General features: G+C 38.1%; 1 protein-coding gene across 2 annotated transcripts in view; it reads right to left on the bottom strand.

Moving 5' to 3' along the window:
* macrod1 (mono-ADP ribosylhydrolase 1) overlaps positions 1-24,071 on the bottom strand; it is a 228,923-nt gene that overhangs the window by 74,922 nt on the left and 129,930 nt on the right. For both annotated transcript variants that reach the window (XM_038286532.1, XM_038286533.1), the window contains exon 5: positions 4,419-4,535. In XM_038286532.1, coding sequence (XP_038142460.1) covers positions 4,419-4,535 — 117 coding nt within the window. The remainder of the gene's footprint in view (positions 1-4,418; positions 4,536-24,071) is intronic.

Raw genomic sequence — 24,071 nt, 5'->3', positions numbered from 1 at the left:
TCCCAGAAAACTGTAAATGTGCTGAAGGAAGTGATTTATATGAAGTTCAACTTATTTGTTTACAGAAGCCTTTGGCTTTTCTGTTTAAACATTAATAGTTATATTCCTTTCTTTCATTCCATTGTTATCAATTTTTTAAAATATTTTTTTATATGATCAGATTTTAATTATTCATCGTTACTCTCTGTGATTATTTGTGCTGCCCTTATGCTACTGCAATTAAGTATTCCTTTTTTTCTGATGTATAGCACCTTAAATTGCCTTTCTTCTGAAATGTGCTGTACACATTAAATAAACCCTTCTTGCCTTGCCAGAGTGCTGCAGTCCCTCATATCTTGTTTACTTACAAAGACTGAACATCTGCAGAACCACCTTGATAAAATGGAGCTACATGGAACACAGTCTCATTGATAACACTTCAATTAGAAAAGATATACCTTTATTATTTAGTTTAAACAAATATCAGTGCTTACACATAGGGTTATAATGCGTTTGATAACTCATGTCCTGCTGCAGATGACTTTTTCACTCTGAGGATGTGCAGACTCAAGTTTGTTTTCTCTATGCAGTTCCACTTGTCCCAAGCTTTCTTGGAAGCTCCAGTAGACACTGAATGTTCTGATTTAAAAATGCAGAATTCTATGTTTTATATATGTTTTAATGGCTAAAGCTTTTTCTGCATAGAGTTTGCATGTTCTCCCAGGGATTATCTGGATATTCTTATGGCACTCTTGATTCCTCTTACCGATAGGTTAACTGGTTAATGGAAATGACTCACCAGCCCCACAGCGACCCTTAATGATATAGAAAATAGATGGATGGATCTACATGAGCCAATAAAATGTTATATTAGGTCTAGATATTAGTTCAACTATTTCTGCGTGTTTTTAACAAGTGGAAAATAACTACCTATTTAACTGAATTAAAACAGTAAGCTTAGTGAATTAAAAACATTATTTGAGTTTCTTTGTTCTTATGCAGCAACATGAATTGAACTGAACATGTTATACAAACATAGCTATTCTCTTAGGCTATCTCTATTTTATGTGCCCAGCATCAAATATTTACAACAATCCACAATGAGAGTCTGTAAAACACAGCGGTTATAAGTGTTCCTTCTTGGTCCGATTGTGTTGATTCAAGCTGTTCACTTGATCAGCATTTCATCTATTTTATTGATTTAGATCTATATTTATTTATTTTACTTCATGAGGAATTAGATGCTTCATTAGGGCAAATCTTACTAAAAAGTGTGCATTTTTCTCTCACTTTAGAGCCATTTTGAATAAAAGTTTTATATATGTAGAATAAGGAGTTGCAAGCAGACAAAGATCTCTAGATAAAAGTCATTGAGAAGATTGTCTTATCTTTTTATATATAATTCTGTGGAATACCTTTAGCAGTTATAAACACCGATTTGTTCAATTTGAATGTAATATATGAATGTAATATATTAAATGTAATATATAAGTGAGAATTAAGAAGATGAATAAACACATCTGACTGACAGGAGAAACACACAATGGAAATAATGCTAATTTCATAAAAACAAAAATAATTAATGGTTTGTAAAACGGAACCAAATATGAAACTTTGAAATGTTCAAGCTGCAGACAAATGAAGAGATAAAAATTCAATTTGTTTTAATATTTAAAACCTCTTCTACGTGTAGTCACAAAAGGAGAAATGGAGACTTTTTATCTTTCACTAAAAGATCCAGTGAGTTTTTTTTTCTGCTGTCACGTTGGTTCTTCCGTTTTATAATTTCCTACATACTGAGGAGAGGTGCCTTTCAATTATTGAGAGCAATTTTCTGAGCTATAAATGGAAGGAGTCTTATTGTTTTATATGTAGAAGTGCCTGTTTCTGCCAAAGATGATTTACTTTAGCTGTAAAGAAAGAGGTTTCGTATTGTGACCAGATACTCGAACAGGGGTCTCCAACATTAGTCCTTAAGATCTACTGTCCTGCAGGTTTTAGATGCCAACCCTGCTCCAACACACATGAATAAAATAATTGCCTCCTTTTATGGCCTTTGCTAAACATAATGGCATGCTCAAGAGGTCACTAATGATATTCTCATGGCCTCAGATGGACTTCTCCTTGTCCTGTTAGATCTTAATGCTGCATTTGACACAGTTGATCATAATATTGTTTTAGAAAGATTTGAATATTGTGTAGGAATTAAAGGAACAGCACTAGGCTGGTTTGAATCGTATCCATCTGATCGATTTCAGTTTGTTCTTGTTAATGATAAATCTTCCTTATGCTCCACGGTTAGCTGTGGAGTACCACAGGGATCAGTGCTAAGACCAATTCTGTTTACTACAGTATATGTATTCTCCCAATTTGTAGAATTAATACACAGCATGGGATTCATTTTCACTGATATGCTGATGATACTCAGATATATCTGTCTAGAAATCCAGATAAAGGTAACCCATTAAATAGATTACAGGCATGTCTTGAAGACATACAAACCTGGATGACTCTAAACGTTCTCCTTCTGAATACAGACAAAACAGAAGTTATTGTCTTTGGACCAGTCTTTGAAAAAGAAGCTGATTAGCCAGCTTTGGATGGGATTAAATTAAACTTATTTGACCACTTTTTGCATTTGTGGTTTACTTTAAACCAATATACTTTTCATTTGAGTTGCCACTACCCGAGAGGCTGCCATGTGGGCTTGGCCGGGCCGGTGAAGGAAGAGTCCCAGCTGCAAAGAATCTCCTCAGTGACACTGAGACCTAATTGGAGTCATTTATTTCAGAAGAGGTGTGAAGGTTTAAGTTTTTACATAATTAAAATTGAGGAGTTTAATTACTTATTTCTTTTCTCTCATAGGTTGTTGATTTTTTTTAATACTATATATTAAGTTTATTCTTGTAGTTTTGTTAAGTTAAGTTAAATGTATGTAATGTGATATTTCCCCCTTGTGTGTCAGTTTGTTAGATCAGTTAATATTTCAGTTGCTAGTGTTAAGTTTGTTTTTGTTGAGCTTATTCTCTTTTTGGGCCCAGATTCATGTTTAAAGTTAAGATTTTCAAATAAATGTGTTACTATTTTTTTTCCTCAAACTTCACTGTGCTCCTCTGATTTTTTTTTGCTCGGTCCCTCACAGGAACTAGCTACCGGTTTTAGATTATGAGGCCGACACCCTATCTAATTTTTAGGCTAGGCTTAAAACTTGATAAAGCTTATAGTTAGATTGGCTCAGCTTATAGCTAGATTGGCTATCTCTACAGGTATGCTGCTATATGCTTAAAATGCTGGAGGACATAGAGACCCTTTTTCATCATTCTGCTTTATTCTATCTCTATTCTCCCATTCTGCAGGATTTGTTAGTCCAACCTCTAACTTTATGCTCCCTCTGCTTTTTCTCATCATAGTAGCTTCATCTCGTCTGTTGCTGTCTGGCTGTGGCACAATCCTGGAGAGAAATATCAGCTGTGCTGCCACCATCAACACCTTTGTTTATAGATGTTGGAGATCGGCCTGTCTTTCAGTGTAATCCTCTAATCCTCTTTCTCTGACTGTGACTGGCTGGATGTGCTCTCTTTCATCCTCTGACATGGGAGTTGTCTCAGAGCTCATCTGCCTGCTGTGTGTTTCCTGTACGGTGTTCCTTTTACAGTTGTATTTTGTATCTCTTCTTCTTTCTCCTTGAACCCCAGTTGGCCTCGGCAGATGGCCGCTCACACTGTGCCCTGTTCTGCTGGAGGTTTCCTCCTGTTAAAAGGATGTTTTTTCCTCTCCACTGTCGCTACATGCATGCTTAGTGTGAGGGATTGCCTTCGAGTCAATGAGCCAATGCAATAAACTGGGTTTCATTAGATCGAAAACTTTAAATCAATTGTACTGTATGATCTGGTGATCTGTAAAGTGCCTTGAGATGACATGTGTTGGGAATTGGCGCTATAGAAATAAACTTAATTGAATTGAATTTTAGCTTGGTACCATCAGAGTGTGAGTGTGTATGTGAATGCATGAATTACTGAATTTAGTGTAAAGTGCATTGATCAAGTTATCTGACTTGAAAAAGCACCATAAAAGTAAAGGTCATTTACCATTACTGTTAAATGTAAATAATCAGAACAAAGAATATTTACTTGATTAAGGTATATTTCGAAGCGATACTGTGATAATTTACCTAAGATGGTGAAACAGTGTGAATCTCCTGTCTTCTTCGGACTTTAAATGTCTAAAACTGTGCTTTCTAAAAAAACATAATCCACTGCTCTTGTGTCTTCACCGGAAATTGTACAGAACAGGTTTCTCCCTGCTGCAGCCACCTTACATCATTTTCACCTTTTCCCACACATTCACACCTGGATGTGGTCCAGCAGCACCACACCGAGCCGCCTCACACCAAAGCTGCCGAGAGCTACACAAACATATTCGTGACACTTTACACTCACACTTTGCAGGGAGGCCGTAGCCACAGGTGATCTTGGCCTCTCCAGTCTCACAGCCATGGAGGGAAGCGCACTCCTTTTTTAGCAGGGGACCTGCAGCCCGGTGGATGGCTCCGTCCACTGCAAAGACAGAAAACAGGAGACTTAGGCAGCTGCCCTGCTTCTGTGAATCCACTGAGATCTAACCAACCATTGGTTTAAGTTCAGCAAGCAATGTTTACTGGAGCTGCAGCTTAGTGGGAATTGGGCCTGGATAATGCATGCATTGTTTGAATTGACTCCTACTTAAGTCAAAGCATATAGCTCTTTTCGTGTACTGAATGGATTTCAGGGCTCCTGCTTTCAGTAATTACTTCATCTAATGTGTTATTAAAGACTCAGCTGAACCGAGTTTTTGGTCAATTAGCCATTATTAATTACATTTTCATAAATCTACATAACACTTAGAAATGTGCGTCTATCTCTGAACCCCGCCACATCTAAAGGCCGTATTCATTTCCAGAAGGGCAACGATGCACCAAAAGCAATTTTACACCAGAGCCGATTACACTTTAAGTTGGAACTTAAATGCCTTAGATCCTGTTTAAAGTCAAAACTCAGACAGACTTGGTCTTAGCAATTTAATAGTCAACTTCCCATATTTTGACCTGGAGGCTAAACATTAACATGTATATTTCTTAAGTTATTTAGTGATTAAAACCTGTTAAGGTTTACTGAATAATTTCAACAGCTACACAAATCATTCTGTTAAACCATTGATATTAGCTTAAAGTCTATGCATAAACAGCAATTACAATTGAACACAGTGAGACCAAACTGCAAAATCCAATTTGATTTGTAATGTTTTTCCTAACTCAGCATAATGAGGAACCTCAAAAGTCTTTTTGGGCCGTTTTGTGTCCTCAGAAGAGGAGAGATGAAAGGAAATTGAGGGATGAAAGAGACTGGAAATGATGTCCTTGGAAAATTGTGTTTCAGGCAGTTTGCATGGTAAAAAAGGACCAGCGGTGCAGAAAGAGAACAAGCATTTAATTGAAAATATACTTAATTGCTCTTCTCCATAGCATTTGTTTCGATCGATATTGAAAAACAAATGCCTGAAGGAAGCTTTTTTTTAATATTAACGAACCACTACAGCAATCATAGGAAAGGTAATAGTGATATTTTAGAAACAGCTTTGAAAAGTTAAGAATGACTGGAAACAACAGAGAGATGATTACGACTTATCTGGCTAAAATAAAAAAAAATTACTTTTCCAATCACAAAGTATGGAAAGTATTCAGACCCATTTACATTTTTCACTGTTTCATTGCAGCCATTTGCTAAAATCAATAAAGTTAATTTTATTTCCTATTAATGTACACCCAGCACTCCATCTTGACAGACAAAAACAGAAATATAAACATTTTTGAAAATTCATTAAAAAAGAAAAACTGAAATAACACATCATAAGTATTCAGACCCTTTGATCAGTATTGAGTTGAGGAGGAGCAATCATTTGAGCTAGTAAAGCCATGAGTCTGCTTGGGAATGATGCAACACGTTTTTCACACCTGGATTTGGGGACCCTCTGCCATTCTTCTTTGCAGCTCCAGTTCTGTCAGGTTGGATGGTGAGCGTTGGTGGACAGCCATTTTCAGGTCTCTCCAGAAATGCTCAACCAGGTTTCGGTCAGGGCTCTGGCTGGGTCAGTCAATAATGGTCACAGACTTGTTCCCAAGTCACTTCTTTGTTATTTTAGCTTTAGGTCATTATCTTGTTGGGAGATGAACCTTCGGCCCAGTCTGAGGTCTCGAGTATTCTGGAAGACGTTTTCTTCTAGGATCTCTCTGCACTTGGCCGCATTCATCTTTCCTTCAATTGCAACCAGTCGCCCTGTCCCTGCAGCTGAAAACACCCCCATAGCATGATGCTGCCACCACCATATTTCACTGTTGGGATTGTATTGGGAAGGTGATGAGCAGTGTCTGGGTTTATCCACACATACAGCTTAGAATTGAAGCCAAAAACTTCCATCTTTGTCTCATCAGACCAGAGAGTCTTCTTTCTCATAGTCTGGGAGTCCTTCCTGTGTTTTTTTTTTTTTGGCAAACTCTATGCAGGCTTTCATATGTCTTGCACAAAGCAGATGCTTCCATCAGGCCACTCTGCCATAAAGCCCCTACTGGTGCAGGGCTGCATTGAAAGTTGACTTTGTGGAACTTTCTCTCATCTCTCTACTGCATCTCTGGAGCTCAGTCACAGTGATCTTCGGGTTCTTCTTGACCTCTCTCACCAAGGCTCTTCTCCCTCGATTGCTCAGTGTAGCTGGAGCGGCCAGGTCTAGGAAGAGTTCTTCTCATCCCAAACTTATTGCACTTAAGGATTATGGAGACCACTGTACTCCTAGGAGTCCTGCAGAAATTCTTTTGTAACCTTGGCCAGATCTGTGCCTTGAAACAATCCTGTTCTGAGCTCCTTGGGCAGTTCCTTCAACCTCATCATTGTCATTTGCTCTAAAATGCACTGTGAGCTGTAATGTATTATATAGACAGGTGTGTGCCTTTCCTAATCAAGTCCAATCAGTTTAATTGAGCACAGCTGGACTCCAATGATGGAGAAATGGACAGCATGTGAGTTAAATGTGAGTGTCACAGCAAAGGGTCAGAATTCTTATGACCATTTGATACATCTGTTTTTCTTTTTTAATAAATTTGCAAAAAAAAAATTACTTTTTTTCTATCAAGATGGTGATACTGAGTGTACATAAATGATAAATGAAATTAACTTTTTTGATTTTAGCAAATGGCTGCAATTAAATAAAGAGTGAAACATTTAAAGGGGTCTGAATACTTTCCGTACACTCTGTATCACAGCAATTACCTGTAAAACCATTTTAAGGCAGTTTCTGGACATTTTCCAATGATTTCTTTTCTTTCTAGTTGTTTATTAGACAGGAAACAGAATGAGCTCACACAGAAATGTCCCAAGGTTGGCAATCAAACCTCGACAGCTGCATGGAGGGTTATTGTCCTCCATTGCTGTGCAAGAGTTCTGAACAGTTTTAAAGTAATTGTCCCTCTACTTCCCGTTTTTTATTTACTGTAAAAGGGAATTGTGTTGTACAACAAGCCGTGGCAGATCCATGACCAAGTCTACCCCGGTCATTTTGATTTATTTACAGATTTTCAGGTTTTAGCTAAAGTAAAAAACTCACGTTTTAACATGAAAAAAAAAATGTAATTCCTGGTGTAATATTGCAGAACTAAATAAGCTTACAGGAAAATATAAAAAGCAAACACTAAAATTATAATGGCACCCAACAGCCCTGCTTAAATAAAAAGACAGGTCGAATTGGGGGTAAGTTACACTGAAATATTAAACTACTGTACCAACGATAGTTGATGGCTGAATGTAAGTAGTGGGAACTGTTTTCAATATACTGTATGTGCATCAGACACAGTAGCAAAACCACACTGTAAAATAAGAGAGAATAAACCTTTAAAACATGTCTGCAGTAGCTTACCCTGCCACGTCAGAGAGAGAACATCTCAACCTTTTTAGTTCTGCCTTGATTTGTATTTTTGTTCACTGCCTACAGTATGCCATGTTCAAATTATTTTCAGTAAAGTTTCTATATCAATTAATGAGGCATTCACAAGACATTTGAAAGAAAAATTGCTTCTGGATGTAAACACTTGTCAAGCTAAAACTACATCTGTTGTGCTTGTATATTTCTACTGTATTGTGCTGTCTTGTACTTCCTGTTTTCTTAGAAGCAGTGTTTTGTTGTCTTTGTGTCAGAGTCTGTCTAGTTTAATCGTACTGTGTCCATGCTACACTTATATATATGCATTTTACTGCTTTATTAACATTATAGTCAGGGGACTGCAGATGAAGAATAGCCTTCAGCTAATTCCAGGTTGTTTTAATCCATGAATTGTTACAGCATATGTTTGATTAAGTTGCACTGTCCCCTTTCAAATAAATAAATAAAATCAATAAAAATTATTTATCTTTGTAAAATTTTTCCATCCATTTTTGCTTGAAGCACAATTCCATACATATCCAAACTCAAGAACTTCCCGGCATCCAAGCGAGCCAGAGGAATCCATTTAATGCTCTTCTGTTTTAAAACCAATATTTGCGTAGGTTTAATCTTTCTTCATGGGACTTGATAATTGCAAAAAGTGTCTTTGTTCTTAGATTTACGTTTTTAACAACAGACACGGGTAAGAGCTGTAAACTGTTTCCAGTGGATAGACTTTAAATGACATTGTTATTGCATTAAAAGTTAACCAGCCATGCAGTTCTTCAACCATCAGCAGCATCTGTTTGGTGCTAAGATGTTTAAGACTCTGCTTATGTGTTGAAATAGATCTAGAGTCAGAGTGTGGTGTAAACAATTTATAATTAGCCAAGAATAAAACACATCTGTCAGGAGCAGCTCTGTCGCAGCATTGAGCGTCTTGTCAGCTCTTGGTGAAAATAGTCCTGTAACACCCATCCATATGTCACAGCTCAGCATGTCGGCCTGCGGTGCTCATCTTCGTCTGACTGTATACAGGCCAGCTGTTACAGCGGTGTGCGAGTAGCTCCAGGCAGGGGTCTGATGTTATCTTAACGTTATTGTGTTAAGTTGGCATGTTGCATGCCGTGCCGATCCATGGTGCGCCGTGTCGTGCTGCGCCGTGTAAAGCTAAGACTGCTACAGTATGTGAGCGAAGCACAGAAGCACGGGCGTGACAGACGAGCTGCAAATACTGGCTACCCTCCTCAGGGTCCACCCAAACAAGCTCTGATGTGTGCGTAAGGGTGAAACACTGCATGTCGATGCGTATGTGCAACTGCTCAGGCTGAGCTTTCTGTGGATTTCTGTGTGTTTAGGCAGAGCAACTCTGAAACAGAACAAGAGATGAGGGAAAGCAGCAGATGTTAAAAAAAGAAAATACAAAAAATACTCCACTGGGAGAAAATACAAGAAAAGCAGAGACAAAAGAAAAAATAAGAGGAAACGGAACAAACTTTGATTTGAAGTTCCATAAATAAAATACATAACCTGTATTTGCACATTGGTTTACTTGAGCATGTGCACAAACACTCTAGGTTAAAGCAAATGCTTCTATGGAATAACAATGAATCCTGCTTCAGGAAGGTAAACAAGGCAAATGTGTTGACTCAGATTAATACTCATTTTTAGATTAAGTAAGAGTGACGTCCAACTTTTGGAAAACAAGAAGGTTTAAATTTGATAACATCTTTTAATATATACCAGCCCACCAGCTCTAAGCAATCTGGCACACAAGTCCCAGTGCTGTAACTAGTATTTGTCACTAGGCACTATTATCCAAGTCATCTTGAAAACCACCTTCTTCGAAAGGTTGGCTAAATATTACGTGTTTTTTTTTCCTCTGGCCAGAAGTCTGTAGCAAATCCTCCCTCTTGAAGTTGGCAATCCGAAGACAAACTCGTTGATCACGACTCGGAAAGGTGAAATAACTTTTTTTTTTCACTTTGACCCAATATATTGCAACATCCAACTTCCATGCAAGTGGCTATTGTCATTTAACTATAGCCCTCGCGAATTTCAATGGTAAAGTCCTCTCGAAATCTAAAATAATTGTTGTTGATTGCAGGTTTGTATAATAGTTCGCATTGATTTTGCCTGTAAAGCGAGGAGAATGGCGTTAGGCTTACCGCACCGTGATGTCACTGCTGGGAGATGTCAGGAGTGAGGTGTGAGGTGCATAAATGGCAGCTTCCAGACTCAGTGATCGCAACGATAATTAGTATTTTTATTTTTTACTGATTAATGCTAAATTCATTCATTCACGTATTAGTTTTAGGTATAAACAATGACCCATTGATTATTGCTTGCTGACCGGACCTTTCCTTTAATAATTACACTCAAGATGAAAAACACAATGCCTTTAATCAGCAGCCATCACTACACAGAAGACCTGCCTCTAGATGGGGGACATGCAGAAGTCTATTCCTCACCTTATTTACAAATACTTTTATTGAATTAAGTTTAAACAATATACATATGGTAAAGGATTAAGCCAAAAAACAAACAAAAAACATTCATCTATGCCAAACAATACGACACTATTTAGCAAAACAGAAATAATAGAAAATAGACGGCAAAGAATTTCAAAATACAAAAATGAACTGTCACAATAAACAGATTTTTAGTAAATGTTTGATTTTTATGCTCTGAGATCTGCTTAAACTGGTTTTATGCTCACACACATGGCACGGGGGGGCATGTGCCAAAAGTAACATAATCATCCAGTCCAGGCCCCCTGGGCGCCAACCGTGCAGGTCAGCATTTTTCCAAATGCATGGATTCAAAGTTGCCTTTCCAATCATTTTTTCCTGTGCTGACGTTAAATGACTCAAAAGTTTGAAGCAAAATCGTCCCTCCACACAGCTGAAGGAAGATTTACCTTCCAGTAAATTCCTGGGTTGGAACATGACTAAAATCATTAAGAAAGACCATTGGTACCATCATCAGATCGGAAGACAAATCCACTTATTATTCAAATTCAGAATTGATAAATCATAGTTAAAATTATGTCTTTAAAAAGCTCCGGATCAGGACATTTCTGCCCTGACGTGTCACCAACTAGTCCAATCCTGCATCTAATCCATGAAGACATCTAACTGGAATGAATGAATGTGACTTTCAGGCAACTATTAGAGATCATGTAAAATTTTGCAATAAATATTCCCTAGTTGGACTAACCTGTTGAAAAGCGCCGCTTGAAACATGAACAACAACCAAAGATAACTCAAAGAGCTTGGTCGTACCATTTGTCAAGGCCAGACTGTGACCCTAGAACCTGGAATTTGAAGTTCAGTATTTAAAAAGCATTTCGAAGTCCATGTCCTCCATGACATAGTTCCACATCAGATTTGGTGAGTTTTTGCACAGAAATGCTTTTTTTTTTTAAACTGCCTTGGCTAAAAATACATGAACCCCTTGCAAAAATTGGCAGAAAAGAGAGATAATAATAATAATAATACTGACTCACAGTAAAACAATTTGAAAAGGTGGTAGCCCCACATAAAAACACATATTAAGATCAAAATGTGGCCCAAAAATTGTTAGGTTGGACAGGTTTGAAAAACCAAACTTGACATTTTGATTCAGTTTAATTTGCACAGGATGTGTTGCTTTCAAAATTCAGAATTTCTATTTGCTTTCTGTAAAAACACATTGCAAGACAAGCTTAAAAAGCCAGACAAAGAAATTACTGTTGACATCCTGAGTCTAGAGGAAATATTTGAAGAGTAGTTGGCATAAAGCAAAGAAAATAAGTGACTGGCACTAGTGTTAAGCATAGCACTGAAGAGAGTTTTCTGTACAGTCTCTATGCTTTCGAACACCAAAGCTAATAACTAAAATGTTATTTTGTTACGTTTTCCCATAACCGCTGCTGTAGTACTGTATCTGAAAATTCCAGATCATAGCGTTTTATTTGAAGTGAAGCAATCATCTAGATCAGGGATGTCAGAAAGGGCCATGTGGCTGCAGGTTTTCTTTCCAACCAAGCAATAGCAAACTAGACTCCATTCATCTCATCAAGTCATCATGTTAAGACTGGACTCACTTGATGAGATGAATGGAGTCTGGTGTGCTGTTGCTTGGATGGGAAGAAAACCTGCAGCAACACTGCCCTTTCTGGAACCACTTTGACACCTCTCATCTAGAGTGACCTCAGATCCAAAAAGGCTTTTGTGTCTCACACAGTTATTCTATTGGCTAAGAGGGTTACCGGGCAGACTTACAACTTTTCTACAAGAAAACAAGAAAGTACAGACCTGAAGACAAAGGTTTAACCTTTGCAAGAAGGAGGCTTGAGTGTAGGGAGGACGTAAAAGGGAGAGAGAATTTGTGCAGGAGGCTTTAAATCCTAGCACAGATAGTTTTTATGTAGAGAGGAGAACAAAAGAACAAATGTTTGAAGGTGACGGTAGTTTTAAGAGCTAGAAGCGTATGAGATTGAATAAAAGATGTTCTGCCCTTAAATGGAAAATATATCCAAAATTATGAAAGCAAATTCTCCCCTTGTGTTTGTCAGTCATTATTATGGGGGCAAGAGAAGAGCAAATATGACAACATTGTCAAATAGAAATAGAGTAAATAAAAACAGACAGACTCATCAAAGGCACTTTCTATGCAGTCCACTAAGAGGAAATCTGGCCCTTGAGCAAACACCACTGACACCCCCTGTCATAAACTACTCATGGCTGCATGTACACATAACCTGATTAATGCATTGTTTGTGCAGCTTGATGAATTGATCTGCTTACATCGGGGCCAGAGCCACAGAGCTGACCTGAAATCAGGTGTGTTTGCTGCTTCCATGCTGATGTGACATATGTTGAAAAAAGTGCCAGGATCCCACTAACCCTACAATCTATTATCTCTCATCCCTGGAAACCTTTCAACCTTCCTGCAAAATGCTTCTTAATATCCACAAGTCAAAATTACAATAATATCCATCTTTCCAGGCTGCAGGCATTCTATTTTTGGCAAAACACCAGACAGATTTTATTGGTGGTGACAGTCGACAAAGAAGCGTCCGTTTCACTGAAGGCTTCAGCTTGAAGCAGAGGGCTAGAAATGTCAGAAGATAAAGGGTTTGTTTCCTCACACTCATTGGAAATGCCTTACAGTCCATCATTACTGACAAAGGCATTCATGACAGAGAGAACATCATTGACACTATCTTTAAATTTCACAAGGTGAGTATAACCCTGTTCTCCATGTTCCAATGCTTCAACAGAGGCGTTGATTTATTTTACTGCTATTTATTACAATAGGCCATATTGCATGAAGGCTATGTACATGAACATCACGTTTTCACTATTGGATTTAGCTCTGTATTTCTGTATTCTGCTTTTATCCTGGATAAGGTCATTATGTATGCTGTTTTCCTTGCCATTAAGTTTTTGCCATATTAGTTACTTCCTGGGTGTTTGGTTTCTTAGTTTATATTTTATATCTGCTCTTCTGTCTCTGCTAACTTGTGGTTTTGTTAACTTACCCAGCTCTGCTTTAAACTTCTACATAACTTTTTCACAGAGTTGGGTTCCCTGATCTCCATGATGGTGTTTGGTCTCTAACGTTTAGCACAGCTGATTATAATAATTGCTGTAGATCAAAAGCCTGTTAATCAGCTTTCAATTAAAATCAGCAGTGCTGGAGCAAGGAAACCTCTAAAACCTGCAGGACAGGGGGCCTTGAGGACCGAGGTTGGGGATGCCTGCTCTAACCAACCTCTACTTAGAGCTGAGGCCCAGACAAAATGAGGCTGTACTACATGTAGATGGACTCTATTTACCTATAGAGTGATTTCTGAGAGCCATGAGTTATGATAGATTTGATTTATAGGCACCAGAGCCAAGGGGCATAAACACAAATTCATAAAACACTGTGAATTTCATTGCATGAAATGTACTATTTGCTTCCATGACAAAATAAGAATATGAAGGGTATTACTGTAATTCTTTTGTACTTTAGTAGTTGATAAGAAGACTACGTTGAACAGCAGAGCTAAAACATGAATAGATGTTTGTTCTTTTAAGAGGATAAATGTGGATGTATTAGACTTAATAGTGAGGTACGCTCTTCAGTGTAAGAGCTGAATTCTTTTTCTATCTGGGTTGGTTTTGCCAACACTAAGATAATTTGATTAGTATCACTGAATAGATGTAGGCCCAAAGTGCTATGACCCATTAGACCTCATTTTCCCACTGAATTATGTGTGTCTCTTACAGTTAAATCTTAGATAACTTTACCTCATTAGGTTCAGCCCACTTTAGCTCTGCTACTACAGTATATATGTAGTCAAACAAACCATACCTTATATGGATCATAATTGCTTTTAGGTTTGAGGAGTTTTCTTGCCAAAGTTACACTATTTCATGAATTCCTTACTCTCAGTTTCTAACCCTGATAAATGGTTGCAAATTGCTACCTAAACATCACTTAACAGTCTGGTTCCCCCAATTTTCAATCAGTTTTGTGGCTCCAAAAAAAAAAAAAAAATAACCATGGAAATTCTTATATTATTATCTATTTCAAAATCAACTGTAGATCATTCTCAAATGTGCTAACAATTCAATCTAAACTCCTCCTGGGGGAACAGTATGCCCCTATTTAACAAAGAAGACTAAGGCTAACCGTTACTGCAGTGCAGGGAAAGAAGGTCGTATTACTAAGATGATTTCATCCTTGTTAACCCAAAGCAAGGGCCGTGTCTCAGTTCTCAGCACAAGTTCTGTCTCTTCTCATTGCATTCTTCATCATTCTTCTTTGTAGTCCTTTGTGGGAAAGCTCTTACAGATACTCATCCAATAAAATTGAGAACCTCAGAATCCAACATTTGCATTTTTCAGAAGATATCATTCGGCTAAATTCCTAAGACTCAACCCCAACTGGTGCAACTAGGAGCTCTGTGTGGAGAAGTTGGAGGCAAACCCATTCCCGTCCACTTAAAGTTGGCTTGGGGGTGGGGATCTGCCAAGTTTTTTGGTTGGCTAAGGAGCCATTTCCATATGAATCTTCCACAAATCCAACTACAGTTAAAACCAGCTTTAAGAGTTAAAAACTGCCTCTAGTGGCGGGTTAGTGTGGGCACCCGCAAACTGTTACCAGCAACAAACTGCGTGGGTTTATTTTCGAGGCATGCTAATGTATACCTCCCTTAACATGCACATGCTAACCTTCAGAGAACAAAAAAAGCAGGCTTTAAAATTGAGGTTTTAGTTTCATAAGCTCTCTAACTTATTGTGGATTACAGACCAATCAACTGTACGTTGCCATGGCTCTTCTTCCTACAGTAAAACACTTACATGCACATGCAAAGTGTAACATTATTTCCTTCTTTGAAAGCCTCACTGCTAAATAAGTAAAGGCCATTTACCATGTTTCTTTATATCTTGGATCTTTTAATGCTTGCAATACTTTTTAAACAAATTTTTATTCGTCTATGGACAAAATAGGACTGTGAAGAATCGTTGATGGTTTGGAGCAGTTGTTTCTATATTAGCTTTAGGATGAAACCATGATACATGGTTTAAATTCTCCAATACGTTTTTATTTTAAAAGCTGACACACTCTAAAATAAATTATATAAAGGAAATCATTACATTACATTGTTGTTGAGGGACCCTTTCCTTATATTTTTATATTCTCTCATTAAAACTGCCATTTTATTATTTAGTTGCTCTGCAGACATGTAACCGTACACTTCAAGATAAACAAAGTCACTTCCATGACATTTAAATCTCCCAACTGGTTGACTTCTGGTCTCCTCTACTGTGTGTATTGATTTTTCTGATGTGATATAGGAGGAGAAGAACATGTTTCATTTTTAAAAGTGACGGGACTCTCTATGGAGGTTGACTGTCTTAAGTGGATGCAATCAGCTCTGGTGGTTGTGTTGCAGCCGTCTCTGAGGGATTGACAGCATTCAACAGTTTCCTGTGTGAGGCAGCTATTAACAGCTCTCATTGGTGAGTCAATATTACCACTCAAGGGTGTTTATCTACCAACAAAAGATAGGAAATAGGCCCAAGGAAATGCAGAAACATCACAAAATATCCTTAAAATGTCCTCTTTGGGGGAAGTATTTTCAGGATGTGCTGAGCATATTCAACTCTGTTAAATCATCCCTGTGCAAAGAATCCTCTCGGCAGTCTCTCTCGAGGCACAGGTGCATATTACAGCAGTGTTCTTGATGATTTTTTAATTCCTTCTACAAACTGGAGCCAGCACATCCTGTCCATTTAGCAGCAAATGAGGTCATTTTGACTCCACAACCACCCTGCTTGCTCTTACATGAATCACCCTGAGTGGATTTAGCTGAACGTCTCTTTGAGGATCTTATGTTTAACTTGGACTGCTTCGAGTCAAACGAAGATGAGAAGAGTGGGGCTGGAATAAACTGTGCAGCCTCACTCATTTTCTAAAAAAAAAAAGAAAAAAAAAAAAAAAACAGCCGGAAATGTTTCAATACAGTTAATAAATACTAATTCATCCAATCAGCCTCTCCTTAACTCCAATGTCACTAATGCAGAGAAGCCATCGTCTAACTGCCTCCGTTGAGGGCCGAGCGTGTTAGCTATTTTACTGGCTGTGGTAACTTCAGACTCTGTAGGAGGCGGTGTAATAGCCCAGCAGGAGTACTGCTCACCACTGAGGAGATTGAAACAGTGTTCTGTCACTTCAATGCATCCAGAAATATGAAGGCAGATTTCACTAGTAAAGAGGGAGTGCAAATGAAAGATATGTTGGATGTAAAGCTGTACCAGTAACTCTCCCTTTCTGCAGGAATACATGCAGGTATATTAATGCTGAATGTCAGCCTGTGACCAGTAGCATCCAAATTATCCATTTTGTCCCTGGGCCGGCACTGCAACTATGAAGTCCATCTGCTCATGCTGCAAAAAGCTACAAAGACTACATTAAAATCCATTTTTCCTCATAAACTATTTAGCAACCTGAAGTTAAAGGAAAAGGGGGAAAAAATTCAGTGGATTTGTTAGTACAACGTCACACAGTCTGAAATTAAATGAAAGTTAGCCACAATGAATCAGCAGACAGAACAATTAGCTAAATTGATAATTTTATAACTACAACGTTTTGCTGGGAGAACACAGGGTTCTCCTTTGATACTGTGCATTGAAAACATGATAGGTCTTCAGTCTCCAGATAAAGCAAGTAAAGTAAAGAGAAATCAACTGATGGACTGAACTGGTTCATTTTCAGAGACACTGGCCCTGAATTATGATCTGGAGGTAGGAAACTCTAAATGTTTTTTTGTTTTTTTCTAATAAGTAAAAACACTTTCTCACATAAAAACAAGTAAAAACAACAACATTCTTCAACGTGGTTGTTAGTGAGCAAATGAATCAAATCAGTAGAACACAGCTGTGCAAAATAGTATTCAAGATTAAAGGAATAGTACACCCAAAACATGATTAGCCTTCATTTTCTACTCACCTCCATGCTGAACAACACTCTGGAGTACTTTTTTGATATCTCAAATGCATCTGGAGATCTGGGAGGCTTCTTGCTGTCTGCTGACATTCAAATAATGGAGGTCCATGGCGCCCGAGACAGAAAGGTCCATAAAAGTCCACAAAAACGTGTCAATATTCCTCCATACTGCTCGTCCAATGTAATCCAAGTGTCCTGAGTGGGTAGCATCCAGAATTTACTCGAAACGAAGTCATTTAGAATGTTTTTAGAGCATAAACAGTAGTGTATAGGATTACCTAATAGCGCCCCCATGCGCGCTCGCGATTCTACGGAAGCCGGCAGACCAAACCAGCGCATTCAGCTCGGCAAAGAACTCATGCTCTTCCTCAACACTGAAGTCCTCAGACATTTTTCTTTCGTTGTTTCTTTCTTTGCACAGGTAAACAGCACATTTCTTCTTCTACGCTTGCATTATCGGCAGACCAGACGCTGAATGCGCACTTTCTTCCGGTTTGGTCTGCCGGCTTCCGTAGAATCGTGAGCGCGCATGGGGGCGCTATTAGGAAATCCTATACACTACTGTTTATGCTCTAAAAACATTCTAAATGACTTCGTTTCGAGTAAATTCTGGATGCTACCCACTCAGGACACTTGGATTACATTGGACGAGCAGTATGGAGGAATATTGACACGTTTTTGTGGACTTTTATGGACCTTTCTGTCTCGGGCGCCATGGACCTCCATTATTTGAATGTCAGCAGACAGCAAGAAGCCTCCCAGATCTCCAGATGCATTTGAGATATCAAAAAAGTACTCCAGAGTGTTGTTCAGCATGGAGGTGAGTAGAAAATGAAGGCTAATCATGTTTTGGGTGTACTATTCCTTTAAGCTAGTTATTACACCAGGGTTACGATCCTATCTGTCATATCAGCCTGACTGCATAGGATAAAGAGATAAAGATTTTCATGAGATAACAGGAAGGCTAAACATATAAAACAAACCAGCTCCACTACTTTGAGGTTTTTCACAATACTAACATTTCAAACTTGATAGATACTATGAGAAACAATACCGTTTGCATGGTCGCAACTTTCTTTCAAGGCAAGGTTATTTCTGGTTAAGGACAAAAAAAAGTTTCAGTTTTACCAAACTATTTTTTATTCCTAGCTACATCAATAAGAATGATCTCTGAAGGATCAAAACCAACAGCAAAATATAAAAGCAAATAAATGGCCACAAGGTTGTTGGAAGGTATTTAAAAATGCTCAAATAAATATGATTAAACAAAATATTAAATAGAATTAATAAATATGATTGATGACAAAGTAAAAATAAATTCATCAAATTTGGTGTCTATTGTTTCCTTTACTGGAAAATGTATATATTTCAGCTTTGATTTTTCCATCTTGTCAATATTTTAGCCTCCTTTTAGAGAAATATAGAACTTCAGAGTCACTTCTCTGTTTGGTAACACATTTGACCAGATAACATTATAACTCCAAGTATTAACACCATATAGGTCTGTACCTTTGATTCACTCATAGTCATTTTATCCTATTAAATGTGTAATGTACCACTATGTTCTACCAAATGTCTATTTATTTGCTATGATAGTAATAAACTGTACTGCTAAATGACAAAAAATAGTTATTTTATACCAGAAACTAAAATGGAAATGACCCACACCGATGCATTTGCTCCAGTATAACTAAGGATGTGAATCTGTAGGCAAAGTTTCTCCAAACAATTATTTAGTCTTCTTGATGTTGATGAAGAATTATTATTATTATTATATATTTTTTTCTAGGTTTTAATTTATGTGTTTACAAACTTTACAACATCCATCATTATTACTGTCTGGTTTAACTCCATAGAACAGAACGACTGAGACTCTGCAGGGCTGCAACAGCAACAGTTTGGGCAAATCTGAATAGGTCAGTTTATATTGATTTTGATGCAAATGAGTAACTCTGAATAATTCATTTCTTAGGATCAGTTATAATGATTTATTGATTATTTTAAGACCTTAATTTCTATTTAAACTTTTATTTGAGTTTGTTATGCTGGATTTGGAGTCATGTAAGTTTTACATGTAGAATATACACACAGAGATTCACCCTTTTTAGCAGATCATTGCTTTTTGGAAACTGAAGATCATAAATCTCAAAGTTGCATCTCTAGGTTTTGCTTGAAGAGTTGTCATGATGTCTTAACATTAAATGAAAGATCCAAGATGAACCTTCTTGAACTTTTTTTTTCTCGCTATCTCGAGTCAAATGAATAACGATGTTTTCAGAAGACTATTTGTGGAAGCAGTTGAATGAGTAAAATACTGGATGTTAATGAACTCTGACTGACTTTAAATGTGCTTTGAAACAGACAGCTCTGCTTGTCAAAAAACTCTTGCAGCAAACTTTTTTCCCTTTGTGCTTAAAACATATTGTATTCCAACCCTTTTCTTCCAGCTTCTGAGGGATTTCTGACATGCCTGCTTTTTCATGCATGTGCTTGAAACACTGCTGTTACACAGAGAGCTAGCATTCACCTCTCTGAGAACAATAACAGTAGAGAGCTGTGCGATTGGTCATGCAGCTCTCCCAGCGGACATCATCATCTTCTTTTAAAATAAGACCAAGCAGGCGCAGAGACGTGAGTTCATCAACGATATATGCAACTAGACCCTAGCGATGGAAATACTTGGAAATGTGTCTAATGGGAAACGACGGCAGTCGATGGCAGATAAAACAGTGCGGTGGCTTTGTACGTGCAGCTTTAGGCACCAATTTGCAGCATGCTGAGAGAAGAAATTAGCTTCTATTTTAACATTACTGAAACACACACATACTAAAGCCCCATCGCATTGGGAGGGCTTAACACTGCTAACTACCCTACCTTGAAAAACAACTCAAACCTCTTCAACTTCTTTAACTTGTCACATTAGAGTCACAAATTACAATGTATGTTTAGAAACATATTATAGAAATAAATTGGGGGGAGAAATATATACTAATTTATGTTCTGTTGCTTTTACTTAAGTCAACACTTCTATCAAATTTGGCATGCTGTCAAACTTAGCAATATGCTAAATTCTAGCATTTGACATAAGCATGCATAAAAACATATTCGTACTTGTTAGTGCATTAAAAGCTGATCTACTAACTTGATTTGTATCTATGACTTCTTGTGAAAGCAAAAGAGCAGACCTAGTAAAGCATGTTTGCCTTTATTATTACCCAGAGAATTAGAAGATTGTTTGAACATGCTACATACTGGGAGCAGGACATGCAACTGTAATCAATCCAGAGGTGACAAATAACTTAAGTAGAAATTTTGGCTATCTATACTTTACTGGAGAAATTATTTTTTAGACAACTTTTTACTTCTTCTCCTTACATTTTTTAGCAATTATTTCTACTACTTACATTTTAAAAATAGACTTGTTTTTTAATGTAAGCTAATTTTCTGTATGCCCTGTTGATATTAAAAAAAGAACTAAAAACCATGAAATGAATTTGTTGTATCCAGACAATTTATTTCTTTGTGGTTAAACTCAGTACTGCACCAACTTGTTGTTCACCACATTCCAAGATAAACACTGAAGGAAGGAAGGAAGGAAGGAAGGAAGGAAGGAAGGAAGGAAGGAAGGAAGGAAGGAAGGAAGGAAGGAAGGAAGGAAGGAAGGAAGGAAGGAAGGAAGGAAGGAAGGAAGGAAGGAAGGAAGGAAAAGACATAGAGGACAAGACAAGACATGACAGGACAAGACAAGGCATGACAGGACAGAACAAGACAGAGGACAGGCAAGACAAGACATAGAGGACAAGACAAGACAAGACATGGAGGACAAGAAAAGACAAGACATACAGGACAAGACAAGACAAGACATAGAGGACAAGACAAGACATACAGGACAAGACAAGGCATGACAGGACAAGACAAGACAAGACAGACTTTATTGATCTCGCAGTGGAGAAATTACTTTTTACATGGGCTCAATGGTCAAAAAGAAGGTGCCAAAACTAATAGAATTAATAATAATGAAGTTATCATCCAGAATTGTAAAAAAAAACATTCTAATAGGGTAGTGCAGTATAAGCTTTAAAGTTTCTGTCCTGTACTTTAAATTGTTTTAAAAATGGTACTTTTCCACTTTTAATTGAATAAAAAGCTTAAGTTGATACTCTTACTTCTACAAAGTGTTTTTAAACAGTAGGATTTATACTTTGACACGTCTGAATTTATGGCTATATTTATCACGTTTAAAAGTAAGGTGCAAACTGGCATGCAAAAAACTCTGGCAGTCATTGTCGCTAGAGAGAGACATGGGTATAACAGCAGACAGGAGAGGGAGTATTCTAAGTACATGTAAACATATTTAGAACTTTTAGGAACAAATATCCTCCATTGAGGATTTCAAATGTGAGGCAAAACTACTTTAAAACACTGCACCTGCTTTTGTTTGTGTGCATCATTCCAATCTTCCTTAGTAGTCAGGGTGTACATTGTACTATACGTATCAATTTTAGTCTATATCAAAATGGAAGTAAAATGTTCATATGTCCAAATATATTTGTCATGTTTTAACAAGGCGTCTCATTTTACCTCGACTGCAAGTACACATTTTTCAGGCAAAGCTGAGTTGTAGAAAAACACTAACTGGTGACACTGGGTCTGAATGACAGCTGCGCAGAATAAATTTAACATGCATGGAGCTTTGATTGTTCCTCCAAATGCCTTTCCTGATACATCCTTAATTTAGGCAGCAAAAGAGGTGTCGCCCACAGAAACAGCAGCTCACTGTCAAAGGACACTTGTTGTTCATACTCCACTGACCCCGTCACATGCAAATGGACCAACTAAACAACCAACAATCAGCCATAATTGGCAACAACTAATGCCACCAACAGACCTCAACAGAATAAATTAGTCATGAATTTGATTTATATAACGAGACAAAAAGAAAATCTTTTAAGAAGTGTCGAACTGATTTCCATATTAAAAGAACAGCATTCATTATTTATCCTTCATTACCATAGAAAATATCACATCAACGTTTCTTGCCACTGGAGCGAGGTGTTCCAGGAAAAGCAGAGATTCGTGATGACAAACAACAACAAAACAAAGGGTGGGACACAGACACACAGCTGGAGGAAGAGAAATTAGTTTGGGAAGGGATCAAGTGGAACGAAGAAGGGGGCAGGTGAATAGTGCGAGGTTAAAACAGAGGAAAGAGAATACTTTTGAGCTCATTTAATAGATGTGACGCGTGGATGGATGCATAGAAGAGGTGGAAATTATTAGTGCTTTGTTTCTTTTAGAGGGAGAAGCAGCAAAAAACCAAACAAACGGCTGACCAGTTTAGATCTCTCACAGGTGCTGATGTGCAGGGAGGGGAAGCAGGGGGACTGTGAGGTGATAATTGGTGATATGTTTACCTGGCTGGAGCACTCAGCCTAACTCCGACTGAACAAACAGCGGAGCAACAATGAGCTTTGGGCTTTATTGTCATTATTATTATTATTCCTCATACCCTGGTGCAAAAAAACTAGAAATGAATCAACAGAACTGCATTCAACACCACCCTGCTGCCGGTGTTACGCTGGTTATGCGCCGATAAACTAAAACTGCCCTGTTCACCTGAGTATGAAAATGTAATTCTTCTAACCTCTGGGGAGTGGAGCATATTTTAATCACAGCAGCTCACACATGTTGAGGTCACAACATGCTCCATTAACCATATGAACACATATCACTTCACTGTGTCATGAAAGACCTCATATTAGAAGTGAATCTGACAGACTGTCTTTAGCTTTAAAACATACTTGGGATGGGTGAATGATTCAGCACCCTTCACCATACTGTCTTAACACTACAGGTGTGGACAAGTCAAAACAAAGTGAGGAAGCTCTTTGGTTCAGTTTGCATCAGCTCCATGATATGCTGTGCAGGTTAGCTCTTCAACGCCAGTCTGAAGCTCAGTAGAGTCCCACAGCTGCATGGGACCTCTTTAAGAGTCTGTACAGCTAAAGGTGTGAGCTGCTCCTCATCTTCACCTCCTGGTCATTTCTTAACCAGCTTGGCATTGGGGTGTATCATGTCATCATCTGGTACACCAAGTTCTAACCCAACGGGATAATTTCGAGGTACTGAGAAGTCGGTCATGGACTTTCAGACTCAGAACCACCTTATTGACACCAGTGAACATCCAGAGAACTAGAGTGAGAAAACCAATGATCTTTAGAAGAGGGGTCAGAGCAGAGAGGCTAAGGTTTTCAGAATTTGACTCTGTGATGTTATGAGCCATCTTCTATGCTGTGGTATGTTGGAAATGCAGCATCTGTTGCTAAGCAGCAGGTTGATCAGGAAGGAGCTATGTCTCAGGATGCCCCCTTAACCGAGTGCAGGTGGTGGGAGACCGATGGACTGTAAAAAAATAACGCCACTGTTTGACTGGGTGTCCCGTCCCACATCTGAAGCTCTTGCAGTGACAGCCTGCTGCTTCCTAGGTGCTCAAAGGAGCACTTCCACAGATTCTCCTCTCAGCTGTTAGACTTTATATTCTCTGCTGCACTGTGACAAACTGAGATTGTTTACAGAGATGCTACAGGTTTTACAAGTTGTTCATCTGATACAAAATCCTTTACACTTAGCAATATCTCCTCTGGTAGTTTTAGTACCATCAC

The sequence above is a fragment of the Cyprinodon tularosa genome, unplaced genomic scaffold, assembly GCF_016077235.1.
Source record: "Cyprinodon tularosa strain WSP-4 unplaced genomic scaffold, ASM1607723v1 ctg228, whole genome shotgun sequence".
Classification (NCBI taxonomy): Eukaryota; Metazoa; Chordata; class Actinopteri; order Cyprinodontiformes; family Cyprinodontidae; genus Cyprinodon; species Cyprinodon tularosa.
Note: the sequence above shows the minus strand (reverse complement) of the source record. Positions and strands in the feature narration are given on the sequence as shown.